Source organism: Balaenoptera musculus, chromosome 18 (genome assembly GCF_009873245.2).
Source record: "Balaenoptera musculus isolate JJ_BM4_2016_0621 chromosome 18, mBalMus1.pri.v3, whole genome shotgun sequence".
Classification (NCBI taxonomy): domain Eukaryota; kingdom Metazoa; phylum Chordata; class Mammalia; order Artiodactyla; family Balaenopteridae; genus Balaenoptera; species Balaenoptera musculus.
This window is the reverse complement of record NC_045802.1, coordinates 67,980,384-68,006,950: the sequence shown is the minus strand read 5'-3', so window position 1 is coordinate 68,006,950 and position 26,567 is coordinate 67,980,384. Positions and strand designations below refer to the sequence as shown.

Sequence of the window (26,567 nt, the reverse complement as noted above, 5' to 3'; positions counted from 1 at the left end):
GCTAAAGCTCTGTATTTCAGGGTCATTAGCGTTGGTCCCAGAATAACCTGTGATGGAGTCAGATCCAGATCCTAGAGTTTCAGTTTCAGGTTCTAAGCTTAGTTTATCCAAAATCGTTTGGGTTTTGCGCTGTAGGAGCTGTAAAACAGGGGATACTGGATTTCCACCCAATGTAATGAATAAGATGAGTGCAGTGGGTTGGCAAACCTGGAAATAAATAGAAGTGGTAGCAAATTTGCAGTTACCAGGGATTACTGTACAAGAGAGGCAAGAAGACCTGGCTTGAGCCTACAGATGACATGACTGAGTATAACTTTTAGAAACAAGAAGACTTGGAAATTATAGTTTATCCTCAACTTTCCAGAAGTTCGAAATATCCCTGTAATGTGATACAGCTCTTCCGAAGTTTCTCTTAGAGTACCGTTTTGAGGCTTCAGAAGTTTTTAGTGCTCGCTTTCCAGACAAGTGTACGTGCCACCTACTAGCGGGTCTCTGAGTGCTCTGCCAGGTGCTCGGGGAAGAGCCAGTCTGAAGTTCTGTTTTGGGATCTCCTTGCCGTGGGGAGCTGTCACTACTAAGGGAGAAGCAGAAGTGAGTGGTGCCAAGGGCCCTGCACTCACGGTCAGGAGTCCTGGGTCCTGTGTCTTCTAAACATGTGACATTTCTAAGCTGGGATTGCATTCCTGTCAGATGGAGGTAGTCGTGGTGTCTGTCCTCCAGACTCCTCATCTCCGAGGGTTGTCTGCCCCGGTCAACTTACTGCATTCAGTCTTTTCTTACTTCGAGCCATGCTCCAAAGCGCCACCAGACCAATCTTTCCAAAACGCAGATACGGTTATTAATTTCCTCCCTAAACCCCTCCCCTGACTTTCCTTTGCAGAGAAGGCAAAGCACGGCCCACTTGACCCTCAGAAGTTGGCCCTGAACTTGCTTGCAGGTCTCCCTCATCTACTGCACTTTCCAAAATGCGTACTGACCCGGGCCGTGTATTCTTCATCCGGGGGTGCTTTCACACCCGGGCACAGTGCTTCTTTTGCCTGGCATGGCTTCACTGCCCGACCTTTCTCCTTCATCCTTCAAGTCCCGGTCACATGCCAGCTCCTCCAAGAAGCCTTTAAAACTCTCTCCCCACATCTTCCCGTAGACTGTGTTCTCCGTGGCCCATCATGGCATCATTATTCTAGCGTGTTAGGTTATTATGCATCTCTGCTGTGTTGTAGCTAAGGCTTGTACTCTAGTCTCCCTCACTAATGCGGGGGCTTCTGCCCCACAGGAACCATGGTTTTCTTTGTATTGTCTCTGATATAATGTCAAAGCTCCCCCCGCCATTTTTTTTTTTTTTTCTTCTCGGCATCACCTTTGCAGGATGCGAAGAACAGGTTGCAGAAAGGGCTTCTGGGAGAGACGGGATCTGAGGATCATTCTCCCTCTTCATTCTTCCCTCTTCCACCTTCATCACTTTAGCCACTAATATTCAAGTATGTTGAAATGCCAACAAGTAAAAAGGGATGCACCTAGAGGAGCCTGCTTGGCTAAATGTGATGTGGGTACTGTGCCCCCAAACTCTCCTTTGCTTCTGTTATTTTTGATCTAAATTAAAATGTTAGCTAACACTTTGTGACTTGAGGACTCAAGTGCAAACTTAGGTGACCAGGGTCAAAACTCTTCTATTTCTTCCTCTTAGCCAGCACCCTTTCCATATGAGTACTGCTTCTTCTCATCAGCCACACCTGAAACTGTAACATCACCTTTAATGGTTGTAGGACATTTGGAAAAAATCAATTGTGTGACCTTATTACCAGAATCCCAGTAAATTGATTATACGTGGAAAGGCTAGTGGAGACCTACAAGATGTAGGGCAAAGAAGACCACTCTTCCTGGGGGTAAAGAAAGGAAAGCGGGGCCTGTTAGCAACACTGAACAATGTAGGTCACCTGCTTTACTTGACCAAGACTCGACCTGACTGTTTTGTCTCTAATAGGGTAGTTTTCCCCCAATTTGTCTTGTGTCCCCAAGTGAAAATTTCAGGAAGTGGTCTGTCCTTTGTTTTGCCATGAAGTATTAAAAATTACCTGTGTGTTAAAAAAAAAATATGTTTCATACAGTCTATAATAGTGCTAATAGAACTATAGCATGAGCCACATATGTAATTTTAAATTTTCTTGTAGCCAAATTAAAGTAAAATAGATAGGTGTAATTTATTTTAGTAATATAGTTTTAACCCAATATTTCCAAAAGTATCATCATTTTAGCATTTAATCCTTATAAAATGTCAAGGCATTACACATTCTTTTATTCATACTAAGTCTTTGAAATTTGGTGTCTGTTTTACACCTATCACACATCTGAATTCAGGATAGTCACATGTGGCTAGTAGCTACTGTAGTGAATGGTGCAGGTCTATAACCTTACATATTCCATAGCTGAAACACCTCAAACCAGAAAGTTGTCATTTTGGTGGGTGAGTCATTGGATGGGGTGGGGAGGAAATGCATGATGTAAGTTTAAGGTTGGGTTTTCCTTGTGAAGATCATGTCCTTGAAGTATTTGGAGGTAACGTAAATGAGGTTCTACCTAATGGCATTAAAACCTCGCATTCAAACCTGATTCTTCAGGAAGATTTAATATTTTGGAGTATGATTTATAATGTACTTGATATGGAAAATGAATATCCTTCAGGAAAGGGCTCTGCCTTTTCTCTCTCCCCCGTGAGATCATGGAGCCTGGGCAGTTCAGTGTAGCTTACGTTTCCAGATCTCAGAGCAGGGCAGAAAGCCTCAGATTTCTGTCCTTGCTGGAGGTGTGCAGGCTGAAGCATCACAGTGTAGAGCAGTGTTGTGCGTTTCTCATACAAAGGCAAGTGGAAGCATTAGGGGAGCGCTTCCTGTTCTGGAACTCCGAAATTCCATCACGTGTCTTGCTAGCGGGTGATGGGAAAGGTCCTGGGCTTGGGGCCAGGAGACCCACGGGTCACCATCTGTGAGACCTTTGTTAATTCATGTAACCCCTCTGAGCTTCAGTTTCCCCATCTGTGAAGTGGTGATGATACAACCATAAGAATTTTGGGAAGGTTTAACGAGAAGATATATGTGTGATCCAGCAAAGGCATGTTTATGTTGTAGGGACTAAAATTCTCCTGTATCTGAATGACACTTAGCTATGTATGATCCTCATGACCACCATTTGGTGAGGTCCTGCTCTGTACCAGGCACTGTATATTGAAACCCTTCAATAACCTTGTGATAAAGATAAGAGAAATTGGTACTTTTCCCATTTTCAGATGTGGATATGGAGATTTAGTAACTTGTCTCAAGGCCACACAAACAAGTCGAGCTAGGATTCTTTTTTTTCTTTTTTTTTTAGAAAGCTCCCTTACGTATGTATGTATGTATGTATTTATTTATTTTTGGCTGCATTGGGTCTTCATTGCTGCGCACGAGCTTTCTCTGGTTGCGGTGAGCGTGGGCTACTCTTCGTTGCGGTGCGCAGCCTTCTCATTGCGGCGGCTTCTCTTGTTGCGGAGCATGGGTTCTAGGCATATGGGCTTCAGTGGTTGTGGCACGCCAGCTCAGTAGTTGTGGCTCGCAGGCTCTGGGCCCGTGGGCTCAGTAGTTGTGGCGTGCGGGCTTAGTTGCTCCGCGGCATGTGGGATCCTCCCAGACCAGGGCTCGAACCCGTGTCCCCTGCATCGGCAGGCAGATTCTTAACCACTGTGCCACCAGGGAAGTCCCTCGAGCTAGAAGTTTTAGAAAATACTTTTTAATATGAAATTCTCAAACACACACAAAGGTAGGTAGACTAGTAGAGTAGTTCTCTAACTTGGGTGGCATCACAATCACACACAGATCACAATCAGATTGCGTGACCCCACCCCCAGAATTTCTGATTCAGTGGGTCTGGGGTGAATGTGCATTTCTAAAAAGTTCCAGGCGGCGCTGATGCTGCTGGTCTGGGACCATGCTTTGAGAAACACTGGACTGATATGAGGAATCCCCATCCACCTGTCGCCACCTCCAACAGTAGTAACTATTTTGGGGACCGGGACTTCAATCCTAACTCCCCACACCTGCCCTTGGTGGTCTCTGAACTGCCTTCCTGGTCATGACATGCTCAGAAACGCCTGTGAACCAGAAATGTGTTATGAATTCCATCCCCCACCACCAATATTTTCAGATAAGTAGCTTAAAGTAGGTTGTTTGGAAATCTGACTAAATCTGGCTTTTCGAGCCCTTTAGCCTAATTACTTAACCTCTTTATTTCAGAGTTTCAAAAATAACTTTATCGACATAGGAAGAATTAAAAATTTCAGGCCATAATGCTAAAAAAAAGGGGAGGGAAATTATTGGTTGGAACAGAGTCTGTAGTATAGATTTAAGATAGAATCATTTAGGCCCCTACCATGGTGCATCTCTTTCTCTTTTGCTTTCATCATCACTTTTCACATGTGAAAAAATGGCAGCCAGAATTAGCCGCTGGGCTGGATGTGTGTGTGAGAGATGCTTGCAGAGCTGCTCCTCAGGCGCTCCGCCTGTTCTCTCTCTTCTCACACCCTTCTTTACCCCTCTTAGGCTCATGCCCTGTGTCAGGATAGAAAGAAGACACTTGTGGTGCTGTCTGCAAGGGTGGTCCCTCCTCCACTCAGCTCTCTCCTTGTGCTCCAGAGGCACAGGGCATAGAGGAAGTCCCCTAGATCCCTTGTTCTCTCTGGCACCCCCATTGAGCACAGCTGACTAAATACAAGCAGTTATGCAGGTTTTTGTTAACTGGTATTATTATCTTCATTATTATCTCAATTCCCATTACATTTTCTAGATGCTGATATTATTATCTTCATTATTATCTCAATTCCCATTACATTTTCTAGATGCTATTGACTTGACAGTTTTTCATAGAGTCTTTAATTCTGTTCATTTTAGTAATAGGATAATAATTTTGGAAAACCAGTTATTTATAAAAATGACAAATACAAAACCCATGCACTTATCCTTCCATTAAATTGATTGATTTTGAGCGTCCAAGTATTGCTCATACTGACATGCCTGATTAAATAAAATCTCTTAGTGACAAGTTCTCTCATTTGAGTGCTCTTTTTAGTACTGTGTAAAAAGGGAATTCAGCATCTTATCAGTGTTTATAATATAAAAAACTATATTCACAAGTGTGTCATTCTTGGTGTTAGTCTGTTCTGAGTGTAACACCACATTTCAGCATGAGAAATATATTTAGATGTGTACAAGTCTGGTGTTCATTATGCGTTCTTCTAAACATTCTCCGGTTCATCAGCTGTTATGGTTTAATGCTCAGGTTTGAGCTTTCTTCTCAGTCCAAGCTTAGATAGGGCTCCCTTTTATCTCCAGTTTTCTATAGCACGTGCTTGTGCATGTTGTCAGTGAACATGCAAAATTTAAAATGTAGAGGCTTAGAAGAAGAACAGGGACCAAGGAAGAGCACGGTCCGGGGGTCAGGAGACCTGGGATTCAGGCCCAGCTTTGCCAGCAACTCTTTCCAGGACCTTAGGACAGTCACCTAACTCCCATCCATGCTCCCAGGTGTCTCTGTCTGTAAGACGAGAGGGCTAGAGCAGATAATCTCAGGTTCTGATGTTTGCACAATTGTAGTTCTAGTATTACTGAACCTCCTGCTCCTTTTAAACATGCATGATTCTGAACAGCTGCTGAGACCATTGTTCCTACCCACACTGATGCAGTCTGGAGAAGAACATGTATTGCTGAAGGAGAATGTGATCATATGTTGATTACCATGGTCTCCTAAGTTCTAATGTCCTGGGTTAAGGGAAGAAGACCATGTGTATTACAAGGAGATGGGAGGCATTTTCCACGGCTGGAAGATGTATGGACCTAGTTTTATGTCTCTCAGTCTTCACTGGTTTGCTGGCTTCCTTAGGGCCCTTCACAACATGGCCCACCTGCCACTGTGGCCTCATCTTTCACCACAAGCTGTAGTCTAGGGGTGGCTTTGAGACATGTGGGTACCCCAGGTGAGCTAATCATTGGGACGACCTCAAACACAGTCTATTCATGGGACTTCCCTCGTGGTGCAGTGGTTAAGAATCTGCCTGCCAATGCTGGGGACACGGGTTCGAGCCCTGGTCCAGGAAGATCCCACATGCCGCGGAGCAACTAAGTCCGTGCACCACAACTACTGAGCCTGCGCTCTGGAGCCCGTGAGCCACAATTTACTGAGCTCGCGTGCCACAACTGCTGAGCCTGCGTACCGCAACTACTGAAGCCTGCGCACCTAGAGCCCGTGCTCTGCAACAAGAGAAGCCACCGCAATGAGAAGCCCGTGTGCTGCAACTAGAGAAAGCCTGCGCTCAGCAATGAAGACCCAATGCAGCCAAAAATAAACAAATAAATAATTAAAAAAAAAACAAAACGACATGCTATTTAGATAGTTGTTTATTTTAGAGGGGGGACTGAGGGCTGCCTGGGGCAGAGGTGAAATGGGACCCCTTGTGCAGAGCTGTTCGTCTCTGACTCCAGTGTTCCCACCTATTCAGAGAAACCGAGGCCCTACGGGTAACTATCCATCGTTTCTTAAGCATATCCATTCCAGGAGTTCCGCTGCCGACTTCAGGCGGCTTGTTTATGTATTCTTTGCAGCCGCATCGAGTACCCTTTCAGAAAGGAGTTCTCATAAATGTAGTTTTCTGCATCACATTGGGTTTCCAGTGATGCAGGCACTGGTGCCCCAAGCCCTTGGCCAGCTGCCAGCTGCTCCCTTCATGCAGCTCTGCCCAGCTGTTCTGAACTGCCCGCTGCTTCCTGAACTCACCCTGCTCAGAGGGGATCGACCAGGCCCTGGAAGAGACTCCAGCAACTTCCTATTCATGACTTTGTGTTTTCTTTAACCCCTTCCCTCTTCGATTGTACAGATTTCAGGCCCCACAAAATCTGGTTCCATCTGTGAGCGCACTCCCTGGCTTCTCCGTTTTCTCTGCCAGGAGCCCCCAGTCCACCCTGAATCCTGGCTGACTTGTTCAGCTCTTAGACTTGGCTCTGACCGCCTCCTTTAGGAAGCACCCGCGTTGTTGGGCCCCTTTGCACACTGAGTGCCTGTGCTATGCCAGGTGCTGTTCAGGGGCGGGACAAAGCAGAAATAATATAGATACAGTAAATAAAATAGAACTCTTTGCCCTCATGGAGCTTGTAATCTAACTGGAGTGGGAGGGGGAGGGGAGTCAGGTTCATTCTAGTGGGTCAGATGCCACTCCTGGGTTCCCGTTGCTGTCATTCTGCCCGGGATTGTTCACACATCCACCTCCCCTCTGGATTGTGGGCTTTCTGGGGTGGGGGCTGTGTCCTTTATATCTCAGTGTCCCAAAGACCTGGCACAACGCGCATGGATAGGCTCAGTGAAAATCTGTGGAGAGAAGGAACATATAACTGCTAATAGCATTTGCACATGAGGATGGGAGGCAGCTGCTAATTTCCTGTGCCCACCCTAATTATAGGAAGCTGAGGATTTTTCCTTCAAATCTGACAACTTCAAGAAGTTCCTGGTGGGAGTATAGAGTGAGTGAGAGTTGTGTGCAAGACGGTAGTGCAGAACGGCGCGGGGGCCACAGTGATTAACATCTGGTTGCAGAAGCCCTCTCCTCCTTACTGCAAGCCGTGTCGTCCCCCTCCCCAGCGACAGTGCTGGGGTCCTGTTGGCAATGTTGAAAAGTGCACCATTTTGAAAATGGACTCAGTTCCACGAGGGACTTTTATCTCAGCTGGTCGAGTAGCTTTTATAGCTCTGCAGATAAATCAAGGAAGTCCTAAATTCTTTATAAGCAGAAGGGACGCATTTCTCATTTCTTAAAATAGAGTGCTCCAAGAGCTGCCATTTCCTTAGTTTGCTATTTCAAGAAGTGGCATTCAGGGTTTCAGCTTGTGCTAACATTTAATTACCAGGCACACAAAGGCAAGAAATGACTAGAAAGTTCACGGGAAGCTATCATGTCAGAGGGAAGAGCAATAGAATCAGAAAGCCTTTTTGTTTAGCTCTTCCCATGGTTTTTGAGGCTTCATACATGTTTGGCCAACACTGAACTCATTTGTGGGCTGATGCTCTCCAGTTCTGCTGGATTCCAGGGGAATCTCATTTTCTTGGTGCTCAGAAGATCCCCTGGCTTCTGATTGCCTGTGGATCTGGAATTTCAATTTGCGTGGTTGTTGAGCAGCCAGGCGCAGAGCAGCAAATGCTGTAGGAAGGACTGAGTTCAGAGAGGCTCAGAGGGAGATTGACGGGAGGGCACGTGGATCATGCCCTTTGGCACCCCTGAGAGCCACGTGATCACTGGAGGCTCGCCTGCTGCCCGCTGCTTTGACCAGCAGATGGGGACTGGTGGCCTTGGTGTCAGTGGCTCACCTGTGCCCATGATGTCCCTTGAGATGGAGGTGCTTCTCCCCACCATCTGGTCACATGGCCCTGGCCTCAGGCTCTTCCTGTGAGTCTCTCCCAAGGAAGCCAGGGCTTTGATTCTTTGATAGAAAACCGTCTGTGGGCCCTGGTGACTCTGCTCCATCTTCCGCCCTGAGGAAGCGTCACACAACCCTCGATGAGCAGCGTCCCTTGGGATTTACCACCTGCCCCCCCCCCCCCCTTTTCTCCTCCTCAGTGTTAGACCCTGCTGCTCTCATGGAGCTGCCCTCACGGGGGGGTGGGTCTAAAGTGCTTCTGTGTGCACCCTGACCCCCCAACTGTCCTCAGTCCTTCCTGACACAAACTTCATCGATACTCAATTCAGTTTATAACGTAAGCGTCTATTTGGGTTTTCTTTGGGCTCAGTCCCTGAATTCCACTGTCATCTCTACTTATTATTATATATTAATAGTTTTCTCTGTGTTCGGCCTTTTGTTTTTCCTTTTTTTGTGAGAGTCCCTGCCACTGTTGTCTGTTTAATTTAATATGTTCCTGGAGGATAGAGGAAAGTTTTTGTAAACAGATTGGTAAAACTGAATGTATGTGTAGCACCCACTCAAAAACAAACAAAAAACTAAGATTACTGTCATGCAAGCAGCATATTTAATAATAATAATAATGGTTACATTTATCTTGTGCCTACTGTTTGCCAGGCTGTGTCGAACATTAACTCAACGAGGCCCAGAAACAACCTCACGTAACTGCACAGCTCAGCTTTCTTAACCACTGTACTATAGACTGCCTTCAACTCGATCAATATCTGTGTGGCATATACGGCGCTATCAGGGCAGATCCAGGTTTTCTGAGCAATGAAGCTTAGAATTTTGGGGACTTTTAAGAAAAATAATTAAAAAGTTATAAATATAAAATTTATAAATACAAAATTTGGCCTGGAAGTGAATATTTTAGAATTTGAATTTAGAATAATTTGGAATTTGAAAAGAAGTCACAACAAATTACAGAATTTAAAAAGCCAAATTATCAACATCGGAAATACAGGAAAACAACACATTTTTATCAATGAGTCTCTTGACACACCTCAGTAATAACTTTCTTCCCGGCATTTTTTGGCTTCATACTCCTGTTACCTCTCCTATGATCATGATTTTGTATCATCATTCTGTGTGGCAAGCATAGGTCATTCAATCTTTCCTGTAGCAAGGTTAGTCGAACTTTGTATTTTATTAATCATAGCTTAGAAAAGTTTCTTCTAGCCCTGCAACATTTGGTAACATCACATAAGCTTTTAGGATTGGATAAACCTCTGTTAGGTTTCTTCTGTACAGGAGCTGTGTGATTTGGGGGAATTCTCAGTTTGTGCAATGACTAATCTCAAGCACCTCCTAGTGGTTCTGGCCCAAGCACCTTGGGATGTGCCTGTATTGCAGTATGGCCCCTGTGTTGCACCTCGTATCGATTTGCCTATGTGACACTGGGTGGACCGACATAGTGGGCCATGTTCCTGTAAATCTTCCTAAACCAGGATGCCAGGCAGCAGTTGAACTCAACAGGGACGTGTGTGGGGCCTGGAGAGGGGTCTGTGCATGTGAGGGGCAAGCATCAGCTGTCTTAATGACAGTCACTGTGTCTCTGGGTCCTGGGCTAGATGCTGCGGGAGCACAGAGATAAGGAGACCTGGCCCTGTCCCAAGGCACTGATAGTGGAGGAGATGAGCTGTCCGTGGGTCCTTTCAGTGCAAGGCAGAAGGAGCTGCACCCTAGGACTGCCACTAACCCAGATGCAGTGGTCAGAGGCGGGACAGGCTGCCTTTTAATGGGCTGAGGTGGTGCCCCAGTTATATGGCCATGCACTGCATGCCCTGGGGCCAGAGCAACTACGCTTTAACTTTTTTGGCATCTCGGCCTCTGTCAGATTTGTTTTTTTAGAGGAAGGATTCTGCTGCTGAAATAAAACATCTTTGGACCTCTGCCTGAAGGGCTGTAGGACTCTGACAGGTGTATCGGTGTGGGGAGCGACAGGAGCAGGCCTGTCAGAGACTGTGAACCACATTGCTTGTGTCATGGGCACACGGGGCTAGAGATGTGAACCTGTGCATCTGCCTGCCCAAGGAGGGCTGCGCTTTCACATTAAGGAGTTCAAAACCTTGCCCACCTGAAGAATTCTCATTCTTCCCTCAGCACTCGTGAAGCAGCACTTCCTTGGTGAAGTGAGGAGACTTTGCAGCCCGTGGACAGTAATTGACACCACCTCCCGCCCTAGCTCTGCGTTAACGTCTGCCCGCACGTCTCGCTGTGCTGAACTAGGTGTTCACGAGCCTGCTTGACCCCACTAGTCCGGGGTTTCTGTGACTCAGGTCCATGGCTATTCCCCAGGGAAGGACAACCCTCCCCCCAAAACTGGGTATCAAATTTAGAAAGTAATGTGTATATACATTTCTGGGGGGAGGGGGCCCATGGTCTCAAAGGGGTCTGTAACCCCAAGGAGGTTAGGGAGCTCAACACTGGGCTTGTTCCTCGTTCATCCTTAAGTTTACAAATTCCAGCACAGTTCCTGGGTCATCCTGATAGACCAGGGGTTCTTCAGAATCCCTTGGAGAGCTTGTTCAAGCATGGTCCCCATTCCTGGAGTTTCTGACTCAGGCTTGGGATGGGGCCTCAGAATTTACATCTGTGTGAGCTTCCCAAGTGATGCTGATGGTGCTGTTCCCGGGACCCCACTTTGAGAACCGCTGTTGTAGACTGTTGTGGACTGAAAGTACCACAGTCCTCTCCCTGTCTGATTTCACAGTAACCGAGAACTGAACGTTCATAGATAAGGACTTTTAACCTCCAAACGGGGGAGAAAGCTGAAGGACTCGTGTATAGATTGAGTTACATTTTTTACACACTATAAATGCACAGTACATGCACCATACATGTTCTCAATGCCCTAGACTCGGGAGCTGGCCAAGCCCCATCGTGCTTAGGGAGACACAGTGTCCTGGAATATTGAAAATTCAAACTGGTAAATGTGCAGGGTTCCGAAACCTGGTAGTTCTGATGGCCTAGGAGCAGTTCTAGGAGTATTGACCATTCATCAATTTGGGTAATTCTGGACCCAGATTTTTTTTTCTTTTGAATATAAAAAATCAAGAACTTGTATGTAAATTATCTCAATAGAAAAAAAAAAGTAGCTCTTTGTATAATCAGGCCTCATAAGATGGCTGCCCTCTTGCTGTCTTGTACATCCCCTGCCCGATCCTGCCCTGCGTCACCCTTACTTTATGCACATGATTGCCTCCCTCTCCTAAGCTGACGGTTTAGTCAGTAACTACCTATGTGATTGGTCCGAGAGTGACTGTTGTAGCCCTGGGACTAGACCAGCTCCAGTGTGTTTGGTCATCAACAGGAAACCACGGCCCTCACCATGGTTGCTAGCCCAAAGAGCTGCAGGGGGACGTGTTCCAGCAGTCCCCCTGGCAACCGAGGAGCCCTTCTGATGTCATGCCCCCATAGCTGATAGCCTCCTCCTCCCCTGTGTAGCGAAGATTGCTGTCGTGTCCTGCCTGCCGTCAGCTGTACTTGGTCAGGTGTCGCTCTGCGACTTCGGCCTCTGGCTTGTAAGATTCCCTGTTCAGTAAATCGTTGATGTCTGTGTCGCCGACTCCGGGTTCTTTCTTTGGCCTCATGGCCGGGCAGTTGCAAGGATTGCAGGACTCTGGGGTGCAGCCCGACACTCTTGGAGTTATGTCACCAGGAGAAGCATTGAACTTAGGTGTGTTGAGATGGCTTTAAAGCCAAGGCCACGTGCCAGCTCTGTGCTAATAACGCCTCCTTCTTCTGAACCAGGACCAGGGGACTGGCAGTCTGATAATTAACCTAACTTCACTTTGCTGTTAGTGGACATTCCTGTTGCCAGTGATGCTGCGGGCCAGTTTCCTACACTAGTGCGCTGTCCCCCACACTTGTGACCAGCTGGAAGAGCTTAGTGGAGCTGAAGAACACTGAACAGCTGTAACCAGTGAATCATCAGTTTAAAGAAGAGTGGAAAATAGGCGATTGTGCTCTTGACTCATAGTTTGGTAGATACAGGCCCGCCTCAAGTCTCCCAAGCCCCTCTCTTCTGTCATTTCTTTCTGTCTTCTTTTTCTGTCTTTATCTTGCCCTTATGTTTCCTCCATCCCTGCATCTTCTACCTCCGCCCCGCCTAGGTGTCGGTCACTTTTGTCTCTTTCTCTCCCCCGTCTCCTTCTTGACCCTTTTCTCTTCTTTCTTCACCAGTCTTCCTTCTCAGCCTTTCTCCTGTGATAGTTTCTTTCTTTCTTCCTCCTGAAATCCACATGTAGAGTCCACATTGTGCCAGTTATTCGTGTTTGAAGCAAGAGCTTTTTGCCTTGTTCTTAACTTAGGTAGCAGGTGAGTCACTCTGCGTTGGCCCCTTTTCCTTGGAGTCAGTGGTCCTGTCGGGGACAGTGCTCCCTGCAGCTGCCGAAGACCTCTGCCCAGTCAGGTCTCCAGGAGTCACTTCGTTGAGCAACTTAAGGGTTTGCACAAGTTTCAAATCTTCCCAGTCCTGGAGTCCCGAAGACCAGAGAAGACGTGTTATTCTTCTCTGAGATTTTCTGTATTTCTCATTCTTCCCTGAGATTTCCCTTATGCCATTCTTCTATGGGCTTTCCTGGTTAACGTGCATCATCAGTCTTTAACAGAAACGCTGGCTTATAAACTCTCCACAGGCGTGCCATGGTTGAGCATTGGTGAGCACAGACCCTTAACAAGGCAGCCTGGAGAAGGAAGAGTTCTGATTGATAGAAGACTGGGTTCTAGCCCCGTCTGCTGGCTACTTGGGACGCTCAGGCAGTCAGCTCAATTTGTGATCCTCAGTTTCCAGCCTCAGTCAAACGGAGTGACGTTTCCATGCCTACCTTTTAGTGGTGTTAAAAGATAAACTGAGGCATATTAAACATTTCAAGAGTTTATTTGAGCAAAAATCGATTCAAGTTGGGCAACACCCAATTCCCAGTGGTGGGGAACACTCTGATGATAGGAGCTGGGGAGAGACTTAACATAAAGAAAAGTGCAGAAGCAAAGAAAGGAATAATTGATTGGCACTAGCGTGAAGCCTAGTCGGCTGTTTGTGCTGGGTTGTCCTTAGTGTTTTGATTTCATTAACCTTGAGGCATATACAGGCTTACATTTCAGTTTGCTTACGTAGACTGCCACCTCATTGCATTAGAGCCACCTCAGACTGATGGCCTCCTTGTTTAATTAATTTAACAGTGGATTAAGTGTGATCATCTGTGTGAAAACACCTCAAAAATTAACAGTGGCCCACAAAAGCAAGGTAATCCTAATACCTACAATGTTACATTAAATACTGCCAAGATACCGTCAGGGGAAAACAGTAGTTCATCTAATTAACAAAAGCGTTATTTGGTATGCTAAATAGCAAAACTGATTTATATAACTGAATATGTTACTGATTTATATAACTGAATATGTAACTGAATATGTTTGTTGTTCTCATTGACTAAACCTTTAAGAAATCCAAGTTCAGTCAAATGGTGGGAAGTGTCATTAAATGCACTTAAGAAGCTGTAAACATTGTCTGTATCAGTCCAGAGGCAGAAAACACATCAGTTGATTGAACATGGAAAATTAATATAGAGAATTATTAAATTGGTAAAAGGGGATCAACTGCTAGGGAGCAAGGGTAACTCTAAAGCATGGGTCAGCAAACTATGGCCCGTGGGCCAGATCTGGCTGTTGTACTGCCCCTCCCCCTGCCATGCCAGTTTTATTGAGATGTTGACGTAACATCACTGGGTTGCCTGTTTTTGTAAATAGAGTTTGATTGTAACACTGCTGTGCCCGTTTGTTGACTATGGCTGCTTTTGCTCTGCAACAGCAGAGTTTACTAGTTACGACAGAAACTGTAAGTCAGCCAAAATATTTGCTCTCTGTCTCTTCACAGAAAACGTTTGCCAACCCCTGCCCTAAGAATACAAGCCTAGTCTATCCAGGAAGCAGAGACCCAAGGAAAGCACAAACTTGGAAGAGCCGCACAACCCCCGCCTGCCCTGCTCCCCCCCCCGCAAACCTGCACCCAAGGCTAAGATTCAGGCCTAGGTGGAGGGAGTGTGGCCCTGGTCTCTGGACAGTGGAGAAGTCAGTCTGCTGAGGCTCTGCGGGCTGGAGGCTGGGAACCACCTGCTGGGGTGCCTGTGCAACTTCTGCAGGGTGTGCCCCTGGGTCCCTCCCAGAAGGCCCCCAGTGGCTGCTGGGCTATAGGAACAAAGCAAAAAACCCAAAAACCAAGGAACAATTCCAGAACACTGGAGCCTGAGAAAAGCCCCTTTCTCAGCAGTGTCCCCGCAGCACCCTCTGCTAACCAGGGCTAACACTGCGGCAGTTTTCTGAGAAAGCAGTCTGACCTTACCCTGTGCCCTGGAGGGAGTGGAGCTGATGCTCTGTGCCGAGGGGCTGGAAGGGGAGGTACCCAGCTGAGGATCCCCCTGGGCCAGCTGGTGCCTGTGGAGGTGCCCAGGGCTGCAAAACTAGGTCACCCGCTCTGGGCTTTGCTGGCTGCCGTCATGTGCTGGACACGATACGGGGCAGGGGAGAGCGCAGTGTCCGTTCCAATCTGCAGTCTTTCTCCTTCTGACCTCCTTGTAATGGAAGTTTAGCTGTCAGAATCCTGAGCTCTGTCACTGTAGAAAGCTCTGTGCCTTTTTGGATTTTATTAGGAATATAGTCATGGTTCCTAAAGAAAATGTTACTGATTGTGAGATTGATCCATTTTGCCAACAGGCACCTGTAGATTGATTACTATATACAACATAACAAACTAAAATAAAGGAAGAAATGATTGAAGTTGAATTAAAATATTTTGGAGAATACTTTTATTTTCTGTGTCAGTTCTTACTTAAAAATAATTACTTGTGTAAATCTTGTTTTTGGCCTCTTTTGAGTGTAAAAACAGTTTAACATTACAAATATTTTAGAGGAAGAAATTACCTACACTTTCACAAGATAGCTTTAATTTTTTTGATTGTGTATATTTTTAATCTCCGTCCATAAACGTGTACTATTACCCAATTATAATAATTGTGCACTTGTTTGAGCACTGTGTTTTTTCCTCAGCATATCATGACGTCATGTAGAGTCTACTTAAATCAAGTAATTGAAGTTAAATATGAACATTTTATTCTTATATTGGGCAGAGCAAGCTGACTGCTTCGTTAAGAAACTTGAGAACCTCATTGGCATAACACAGTAGATGCTTTAGTTCTTGTTCTCAGGCTATCTCAGTGCCTGTTTCAAGGAGACAGCCTTTCTGCAAGGTGATTCAGGACCCACACTCCTTTCGTCTTGGGGCTTCACCCTTTCCTCAGGCCTCCTGAGTCCACTGCTGGATCCTGTGCATGCTGCTGGCACAGGCTGCTTAAACAACAGATATTTATTTCTCATAGTCCCGGAGACTGGGAAGTCTAAGATCAAGGCACTGGCAGATTCAGTGTTTGGTGAGGGTCCACTTCCTGGTTCGTGGATGCTGTCTTCTTGCTGTGTGCTTGCATGGTGGAAGGGACGAGAGAGCTGTCGGAGGTCTCTCTTATATGGACACTAATCCCATTCGTGAGGGTTCCACCCTCATTACCTGATCACCTCCCAAAAGCCTCATTTCCTAATCCCATTATGTTTCAGGGTTAGGTTTCAACATATGAGTTTTCAGGACACAAGCGTTGAGTCTATAGCAGAGGCTTTTATGAGCCAGGCTTGGCAGCGACCACATCCGTTCCAGTCACACACCGTTGGCCAGAAGACAGTCACATGACCACGCTAACCATGGGGAGGCTGGGAAATGTAGTCCAGCTCTATTTGGAAGGAAAAGAGACAGATTTTGGGAACACACAGAAGACTCAGTTACAATTCCTAATTTAGATGGCACATACCAGATGTTTCTAATATATTTCCTATCCTGTATTTTAATATGTAGAGGATTTGTTGAAATTGTGTTATCAGATGATTTTTTTATTAATTTCAAAAATAATCTTGCAGTAATGAATTTACTGATATAATGAATTCACTTCTGATAAGTGTGTGTGTGTGTGCGTGCGCACGCGCGTGTGTGCCTTTTTTAGCACTTGGCATACTGTGCTGTAGTTAGTTGAATATGTATCTTTATCCTCGACTTAGCCCAGTTAGTGCCTTGCATGTGGGAAGTGATCACTGAACACTGTGGCCATGACTAGAACTAGATGAGATTTTTACTGAGAATAACTTTGGAAATAGCTAGAAAAGGCATATTCTCTCTTTTCTTTCCCCAGTTGCTCGTTGCCTCTTTCTTTGGATTAGTGCATGCCAGGGATGATCATCCTTACCCCCTGGGGGCCACCCACAAGCCCTGGTTTAAGTACTTTTTTCCCTTGCTTGCCTGATTTTGGTCCAGCTCACATTTCTCTATGTTTAGGTGTTGCATATGTAAGTGTATAGATAGTTCAGGTTAGACAGGGATATTTTGAGACTCAGAGATGAGTTCCATAGAGTTTTATATAAAATAGTGAGCGCTGGGGATTGCTTTAAGCCCAGGGCCAAGAAGAGATGGTCATGGCTGGAGCTGCTGGCCTTCATTGCCAGACCATGGCTGGACCTCCAAGCAGGGCAGCTCTGGCAAAGCTTAAGGCTTAGAAGGGGACTGACCTAGCCAGGGGTGACCCAAGACATGACTGGAAGTTCCACCAGCCTCCATAGCCTCCTTTGTGTTTAAATAACCAAACAAGCATGAGGACCATGAAGTGTTTTCTTTCCTTTGAAGACAACTTGTTTCTCTTGTTTCTGATTCTTCCTGATAGCAAAACTGATACACTCTCATTGTAGAAAAGTTGGAAAGTATAAAAACATGTAGAGTAGGATGTATAAAGTTCTTTAGTCTTAAGAAGTTACTTTTATCATATAAGAGTGTTCCAATTGCTTATCTTTTTACCTTCTAGGCCAAACCAAAGCTGATTGAGCCACTCGACTATGAAAATGTCATCGTCCAGAAGAAGACACAGATCCTGAACGACTGTTTAAGGGAGATGCTGCTCTTCCCTTATGATGACTTTCAGGTAGGTAACTTCTAAGTGTCTGTAAATAGAGCCGTGTGGTATTATTTTTGCATATATATGTGTATATATGTGGGTGTATGTGTGTACACACGCAGATATGAAGATGTTACATATGTATGTGTATGCGTATATGTGTGTATGTATGTACATGCATATATGCAAATACATGCATACACATGTGCATAAACACACATCGTATATGACACAAATATTTTTTCAAGTGTGTATCTTTTATCTTGAATAGAAATGCTATACTCTGGGCTAATTCTGTAGACACTAGTGCCTCCTATGTCTTAGGAAATTTGTTTGAAGAGGTATTTAGGGGTTTTGCCAAGTACCTTAGAGTCTTAAGGATGGGATTTGCTCAGAAGCAGTGGAGGATTTTGCCATGCATCCTTTTAGGATGTCACTTTGGGAGACTGCCTTGAGAGAGGCCCTGAACTGTGTGTGGGCTCATAGAGAAGAGTTTGGGGGTTCTGACATCGAGGAATGTCCTAACATTTACCTCACTGATGCAGTGGCAGGTGCTGTTTCTGGGAGCTCAGTAGCTGCCAGCAGGGGACTCAGCACAGCTTCTGCTGTGAACTGCTCTAGATTGTTGCTTGAAGCCTTTCAAACTATGGCCCGTGGCTGAGTGACCCACAAGAGCTTTGAGCCACTGAGGAGTGATAGAACCCCAGTACCGTTAGATGCCTGGCAACCTGGAGTCATCTCTGTCTTCTGGAGATTCCAGTGACTGCCCTTGATCTCCTGGGACTTAATCTTGGCACTTCCTTCTTCTCTACCTGATGCTGTTACCATCCAAGACCTGTCTTTTGTGAATTAAACTGCCTTTTTTTTTTTTCTTTAAAGCTTCCTTGATTCTTTGTTGTTTAATTTTAAAAACCAGTACATACTTGTAACAAACAAACAGGCACTATTGAAACACTTGACATTAAAAGCCTCCCCTACCACCTTCTTTTTAATCCCACTCCCCAGAACATAACCTGCTATATATACAGTTCTTTATGTACCGAATTGTCTTTAGAAATTTCCATGTTAATGACAACTGTTAAATTATATTCCTTGAAGTTTTCTTTTTCCCACCAAATTTAAAAGCTTCCAGTTTACAACAAAGGTGAGAATTTTCACAAATGTTCACTTTTTCTAACTTATTAGAGACACATGTGGGTAAAATGATTGCTCTTTAGTTCTTTCCTGAAAAATAAGGAATGCCGCGGAAACGGAATTGACTGTTAATGGGATGCTGCTGCCAAAGCACGTTCTGCTCAGAAATGGCTTCAGATCACGCCGCCAAATACGATGCCTTGAAAACTTCATTACAAGAGTAGACTACCTAGCTAAGGGATGACTAAATGGAAACCTCAGAATGATGCCTTTTGTTAGCATCACGTGCTAGCATGAGAAGTTAAATCAGATGATTACAAATTATACTCCATGCTGACGTATTTTTCCTGTAGTGTGCTCTGAGGAAGCTAAAGGTTATCTCAAGTTTCTCTGAGCATGAAGTATGTATTCTTCTTGGTATCAGTTAGAGTAACAAAGTTATTTCGAGTTTTGCAGCCTGGAATGCAAAATTGTATTTGCAAACCTGAGATAAAATTGCTTAAGAAGCAAACAAACCACAGAAATAATATACACTTAATTTAATTTCATCTTTTATCTCACAGACAGGGAACCTGGATGTTTAAGCATTTGTAGAAACAGATGATTGAAACTTTGAGAAAAAACTCCTTTGTCCCTTTTGCCTATAACAACTTCTCTGGGGATACCAGACACAAATATTCTAGGAACGGCAAAGAACTCACTGACATTCTGCTGGCCAAGATTGAATGAACAGCGTTAAGTTCTGTTTGGGGGAAGTTTTTTCAAAGATTAAGGAGCTTGAATTTCAGCTTTCATCCCCATCACAGTAATTGTGATGGGGCACAATGAAGTTTGGATAGTTATTTTTTTCTAGGAGACTCCTGTATTCTAATCCAGTAAGGTTATATGCTTTCTTGCTAAATTGTCTTGATGATTTTAATAACTGTCTAGTTAATGGAATGAGCCAAATGTCTTAGTGATGTCACAGATTCCTTCTGTCTGTCCCTGCATTTTTAGGCAGAATGGGAGCAGAATTATTATTGTATTATTAGAGGCAGAGGGAACAAATTAGATCAGGGGAAAGTATTTTACTTCGTATGGAAAAATGGTACCAAGTTGGTTAGGAAATCGGTCAGATAGTGAGCAAAATGCATAGTGGGGTTGATTTGCAATCCTATACTTACTAGTTAAACAATATTAGTTACCTGTTAAGATAATAGAATTTGGTGTGAAGTCCTGTCAACTACGTTCAAAATGATAATTTACGAAACTATAGGTGTGCATAGTGATGATACGTTTGTACAGGTCGCAAGTAGACCCGTGTTGGTATTGGTCAGGCCCTAAGAACGTCTGAGTTCTCTGAAAATGAGCCTTATGGAGATAAGGTTTGTTGTTGGGTGTACTCGTCTAAGGTGGGAGAAGAGTGTTTAAGACAAAAAAACCCGAGAGACAGAAAGTCAATGTGAATTTTAAAAAGACAAAAGGACGGTTCTCAGCTGTCAGAATATTTATGAAGTGAAGTTTTGTCTGCCAAGATGGGGGTAGGAATACCGTGGCTCATATAGACTACGCTTGTTTTTTTTCAGAATCAGACCCTGGCGCTTTGGGGTCGTTCTGTTCTGTCTCTGCCCTGGCTTTATGGTTCTCCTTCCCGGCAATATCATCACTTCTTTCCCATCCTTCTAGAACGTTCTCACACTTTGAGGCCACTTCAAATCCCCTGTCTTCTGAAGTTGTTCAAATCCACAGTAATTTTTTCCCCATTCTCTTAGTTCCTCTAATACTTATTGTCTACATTGTGTACATGAATACCTAAGTGCGTTGTCTAGAGCTTTTCAGTAATGGCTTCTCATGCTTTTTGTGTTCAAGTGTCCCCACCCGTGCTGCGGCCCTGAGGACAGGGTTGTGCTGGTGCCTCTGTCACCTCCCTCCCCACCCATCCACCTCCACATCCACATGATCTCTGCACGCTGGATGCCAGGCTTGGGTGCTTCTGGCTTCATATAAAATCTGTAAAGTTATTATGAACATTAATTAGTTAGTTTTCTTTGATTCATGAAGTGACTATGAATACCAGTGAGCACATGTGGAAATGCCAGTGACTAGGTTTGTAAAACTTTTTGCTGAGCCACTGATTTGGTTTGGTGGAAAATTAGGTAATTTTTGAAATAAAAATAAAATGGAAGCGAAACAGAGTCATAAAAGGAGCACACTTTCTGGTGACTAATGGACCTTTATTGTTCTTAAAATTTTGTGACCTCTTCAAGTTTACTTGGCAAAACTCTGAGACCTTACTTTTCCATGGGTAAATAATAGGTAAACTTTAACAGGCAATTAGACAGAGATGATAACCTTTAAGATTAAAATGTTTTATTTAGATCAAGAAAGGTTAAGTTGAGGGACTTCCCTGGTGGTCCAGTGGTTAAGACTCCGCCCTTCCAATGCAGGGGGCATGGGTTTGATCCCTGGTTGGGGAACTGAGATCCCACATGCTGTGTGGTGAGGCCAAAAAAAAAGAAAAAAGAAAGGTAAGTTGGCTTATTGCTTAAGAAATGACAGATCTAAACATAACTGTAAGTAATGCCCAGGGCTCCTCCCTTTCCTGTCAGAGACACAGAATTCGATGTGAGTCTGGCCGTTGATTTCCAATCAAGGTTCTCCTCCTTCAGGTGGAAGCCTTTTACTGGATGATACTGTTGGTGGTGACATTCTTAACTGCTGGCATCAATCCACTGAATCTATAGCTGGCTTTTGAGCTCCTTGTATCCTGGCTTGTTGCACAGCTTACTAGTGTTTGTTGCAATTTTATAAAGTGATAGAATATGGAAAAGGTAGTAAACGGTAAAAAAGGATGTTGGGAGGCAATTTATGGATACCATTTATATTTCACAAACATTAGACTTTGGTGTCTGATATAAACTAACAAGGCATAGAGTTGGTATGAAAGAAATAGAGAGAGAATGTCATATTCCACTTCTGGGGATATACCCAAAAGAATTGAAAGCAGAGACTCAAAGAGATACTTGTACATCCATGTTCCTAATGGGATTATTCACAATAGCCAAAAGGAAGAAAAAACTCAAGTGTCCATCGATGGGCGAATGGATAAACAAATTGTGTATATGCACAATGGAATATTATTCAGCCTTAAAAAGGAAGGAAGTTCCGATATATGCTGCAACATGGATGAACTTTGAGGACATTACGCTAATTGAAATGAGTCAAAAAAGGACAAATATTGTACGATTCCACTTGCATGAGATACCTAGAATAGTCAAATTTATCCAGACAGAAAGTGGAATGGTGGTTGCCAGGAGATGGAGGAGGGGGGATGGAGAGTTAATTGTTTAATGGTTACAGATTTCAGTTTTGCAAGATGAAAAGAGTTCTATGCATGGATGGTGGTGACAGCTGTACAGTAATGAGGATATTCTTAATGCTACTGAATTGTACTCTTAAAAATGGTTGAGATGTAAATTTTATGTTATGGACATTATACCACAATGAAGAAAAAAGAGCAGGATGTTAACGGGATTTCTGTGCTGTACAGATGTGAAATTGTTGTCTTCCTGCAAGTTGTGTGAGAAGTCAGGGCAAGGAGTGACTCTCAGGTGTTATTCCTACTGACATTTCATGGTGTATCATCAATGTCAAATCTCTTTAGCAAGAGAATTTAAAAGATGGGAAAATTATTAATAATTGGCAACTCTAGAAATTTTCACTTTTGGAAATGTTTAGATACAGGAGAATCCTAGAGTGTTCTCAGCATTGTATTGAAAAATGTGGTCAATCCATTTCCCTTTAAATAACATCCTGATTTTTATTTTTCTTCTGTTTCTTTTCCTCTTCTGCTTACATGAGACTGATAATGATCTACAAACCACTGACCTGAAAAGGAAACCAGGCCCCGCTACTTACAAAGGGCCTGGAAGTCCCTCATCTCATTTCCCATCTGTCCTTTTGAAAAGAAAGAATTTTTTTTTCACAGTGTTTTGTCCTTGCTTTTTATTATATGCTGCCAAAAAATAATCTCAATACTTTGTTTTGGGCTTTTTATTGGAAAGTGTTCTTTTGATAAAGTTCCTCAAAATTTTTATTGGTCTGCATTCAGTGGCCAACAATGTCAGTTTCTGTGAACACTGTGGGTTTTGGGTTATTAGTTCATGTCTAGGATTGAACCTACCTGAAAAATCTGGATAAATAATGTTTCCAAATTGACGTTGTCCAGACCTTCAGGAGATGAGGATTTTAATTCCAGGTCAAGAATTCTGCCTTTTACAGAAAACAGTGACAGGTCATTTTTTTTTTTTTAATCATCAAATATGTCGTAAAAAGAAAAGCTTCTTTTTTGGAGAGCACTGATCAGCTGAGTTGAAGAGTGTATTTATTTAGCATATAGTTTAGAGTTATACTCTTTGTGCAAAGAGCTCAGACAGGGTTCCTGCTTTCGAATTGCTCAGAACTTAGGAGAGGAGATATTGAATTAATATTAATAATAAGAAGGAGAATGTGACCACTGTCATGACAAATTGAATCCCATGGGAATTTATTCTTGGAACATTAAGATAGTGGGACGTCCAGGTGCTGAGTCCTTAAAGTGGTTGGAAATGCAGAAGTCCAGCCTAAGAGAGAAGCCAGGGTTATCAGTCTGGGCTCACCCGTAGAAATGTGAGACAGCGGCCACAGGGACCGAGAGCATGAGAGTGCCCTCCAGGGACTGAATCTTGGGGAACACCTTCACCTAGGAGGAAGCGGGGGTGGGACTCAGATACAGAAAGTGGGAAAAGGACCAGGAAACTGGGGGGCCCTGGAAGGGAGTGCGAGGAGTTTTGAAGAAGGCAGGCAAAAAGAGCGGACGGCCGTGCGCTCCTGCCACTGGCGTGGGAGAATGGTCCTCGGAGTTGACAGCTAGGGCATCGTTCCCTGTGATGGTCGTTTCTTGCCGGGGCTGAAGAATAGAGCGCGTGGGGCACAGAGGTTAGCGTTAAATGGTAGCAGAGAGAAGGGATCATCGTAACTCAAAGCAGTTAACAGGAGGTTTTATCGGGACTGAGAGAATGAGCTAGGAAGGGAAGTCCAGGAATGAGGAAGAGATTGAAGATGCAAGCTATGGGGGTGCATTTTGAAGCAAGGCTCTTTAGGGGGCCCTGTGGGGATGGAATGAAGGGTCTTTGCAGGAAGAGTTCAGGAAGGAGAGAGAGTTCTGTCTCTGAATAGGAAGGAGAGGATTGGGTATTTGAGAAATTTAGAGGCAGATTGGGCTGAGGGAGCTAATGTCAGGTTGGCCCAGGTGAAGAGCAGCCTGGGGGCGAGTCAGGAGGGTTTGGAAAGCAGGCTGCGGGGCTTGGGATGGGGAGGGCGTAACAGTAAGAGTCATCAGTCAGTACCCCCACTGCTGTAACCGTGGCCACCGCCCTCATCCCTTCTTACCTTGGTTAATCCTATCAGGTCTTCCAGATCCTATCCTTGCCCTTCTTCCTGTCTATCCTAACAGAGTAGCCAGAGTGATCTTCTAAAAAGTAAGTTTCAAGGTAGATCCGATGACCTCACTCAGGGAAGTCTTACTGTGGCCGTGATCTTGTCCACCGCATCTCTCTGACCAGTCGCCTCCCCACTCTCTGCTGCAGCCACACTGGCCTCCGTGGGGCTCCTCTGTCACTCCAGGCAGCCTCCTGCCCCAGGGCCTCTTCTCAGGCTGTTCCTCTTCCCGGAGAGTTCTTTATCCAGCTGTCACTCACCCACTGCAGGCCTTTCTCCAGTTCTTGCTTCTCCGTGAGGCCCTTGCCCGCTGCCATGCCCTCCACCCTCTTGGTGTTCCAGGTCCTCTTTACCTTGCTTTGTTTTCTTTCTTCCTCACCATATCACTTACCTGCTTCTAAGATACTCACATGTTTATTGTTCATTCATGTGAACCCCGTGAGGGCGGGGATCTCAGTCGTATTCACTGATGTTTCCCGAGCACACAGGACACATGGCACAGAGTAGGAATTCAAGAAATGCTCATTGAATGGAAGGAGTGAGTGAGAGAGAGAAAGAGAGAGTGAGAATGTATGAATCACCAACCAAGAGCGGGCTCCTTCCACCGAAGATTTTGATTAAATCAGCCTTGTTGGGAATGTTAACAGCTTGAGAACAGAGAAGAGAAAACAAAGGATGGGGGTTAAGATGGCAAAGGGGTGGACGTGTAGCTGCCGGACCCAAGAGCGAGGAAGCTGAGTCCTCAGGACTCTCGGCTGCTGGGGAGTGTTCAGAGGTGGATGTTGGATGGGGAGGAGAAGACACGGGAGGACCCTGAGGATGAACAAGCAGAAGTGCCTGGTGTGGGGGAGTTGGAGGGATGGAAGGTGGCGCTGGGAGAAGGGGCATTGCCGTGTTTCTGATCCCACAGGTGGAGTGTTGGGTAGGCAGCGTGGAGTGTGGGCGACTGTGGAGGGCCCACAGGAAAGGTGAACTGACATGTGTGAGCACTGAATAGTTGGGTAGAAATTCAGAAGACTAATAGGTGTGAAAATGTTCAGCCCAACTACCAGGTCTAATGAATTTAAATGATATATAAAATCAAACTGAAATAAGAAGTAAGTTATGGGTATAGCTCCTCAAATGACTATTTTGAACATTTAATCTAAGCTCGACATGGATCTTTAGGCCCTTGGAAGGTATGTATTGTAACCTTTCTTGTTAGAAATGCAACAGGAAAAGAAGTGATTTAGGAACCTTGGTCATTATTATTATTACCTTGACTGTTGCGTTTGTTCCTTAATTTGTTAAAAGCTTTGTGTTCAGCTCACCCACTTTAAAGGAATATCAGCCTTGGAAGTATGCCAGTTCAGTGTTTGTTTGGTGAAGGGGAAAATTGCTTTTGAAAAACAGCTTCTATATCAGATTCTCAATCAGAAAATACAGAAATATATTGAAGAACCATAATTAACTTTGATTTGTGCCATCCTTTCTAAATGAAGGTAGCAGCCTTGTAGGGTAGGAGGACAATCTGGCCGTAACCAGCGAGGTTCAGCTGATATGGCACCCAGGTGGGCACTCTGGTCTTCCTCACTGCCCACGGGTGTACCTCTGGGTCCCTATGCTCTGTACAAGCAGAGGAGGCCCATTCTTCAGTGGAGGGCGGCCCATGCCATGCTCCATGGGATGCAGCTCTAGGGGACGTGATTGATGTGCGTTCTTTGTTCTCCTAGGGAGCTGGGGCGTTCATACAGAATGCAGTGTGATGGTGCCCCAGCAGCTGGGCACCTCAGGGAGCTGCGGTGCCTTTTGTGAACACCATTAGAGTAAAAACTTGTCAGGTTGATTTCTATGTTTACTAGCACTTTAGACATTTTCTTCATTTTTCCTCAAGACAGCCTGGTGAGGGAAGTAGCTCTTCCCCCCCCGCCCCACCCCCACCATACCGGCAATGTATGACATGATTTTTGTTAGAAACACCATGCAGTGCTTTGGAAAACTTATGATCGAGTGGGGAGTTGAGATTACCTACATAAATAACTAGATGAAATAAAACACACACACACAAAATGTTACCTCCATAAGTGAATCTGAGATTTTATTCTCTTCTCAGGTAGAATAAAAGATATTGGATGAGTCTAGTAGTCCATTACTGTATGCATGTTTTCCCCATATCAGGTCACATTTTCTTTCCTTCCTCCCTCCCTCCCTTCTCTCTCACTCACTCTCTTTCTTTCTTTCTTTTTCAAATTTTCTTTGCTTTTTAAAAATAATGTGTTTGCTCACATTTTAAATAGGTCAGAGAGAACAGTAAAGGTTCTACAGTGAGTGGAATTGGGTAAGCACAGACCTTATGTGTAACCAGTGAGGGGTAGAAGGACACTTTTATCTATGTGATTCATGTATATGTCTTAGGTTATTAAACACTACTTACAGGCATTGATAGAGGAAGATTTGAGCCAAGATGGAATCTTAAGACAGTGCAAGCAGTGGAGATTTATTTATACCATATCTCTAGCATTCACTGAAAATCATTCTTTATTATAGT

General features: G+C 44.5%; 1 protein-coding gene across 5 annotated transcripts in view; it reads left to right on the top strand.

Moving 5' to 3' along the window:
* DOCK9 (dedicator of cytokinesis 9) overlaps positions 1 to 26,567 on the top strand; it is a 263,127-nt gene that overhangs the window by 111,463 nt on the left and 125,097 nt on the right. For all 5 annotated transcript variants that reach the window (XR_005017271.1, XR_005017270.1, XR_005017272.1 and 2 more), the window contains exon 2: positions 17,360 to 17,476. Coding sequence is in view for 2 of the 5 variants with exons in the window: in XM_036832051.1 (XP_036687946.1) it covers positions 17,360 to 17,476 (117 nt within the window). In the remaining 3 variants the exon portion in view is untranslated. The remainder of the gene's footprint in view (positions 1 to 17,359; positions 17,477 to 26,567) is intronic.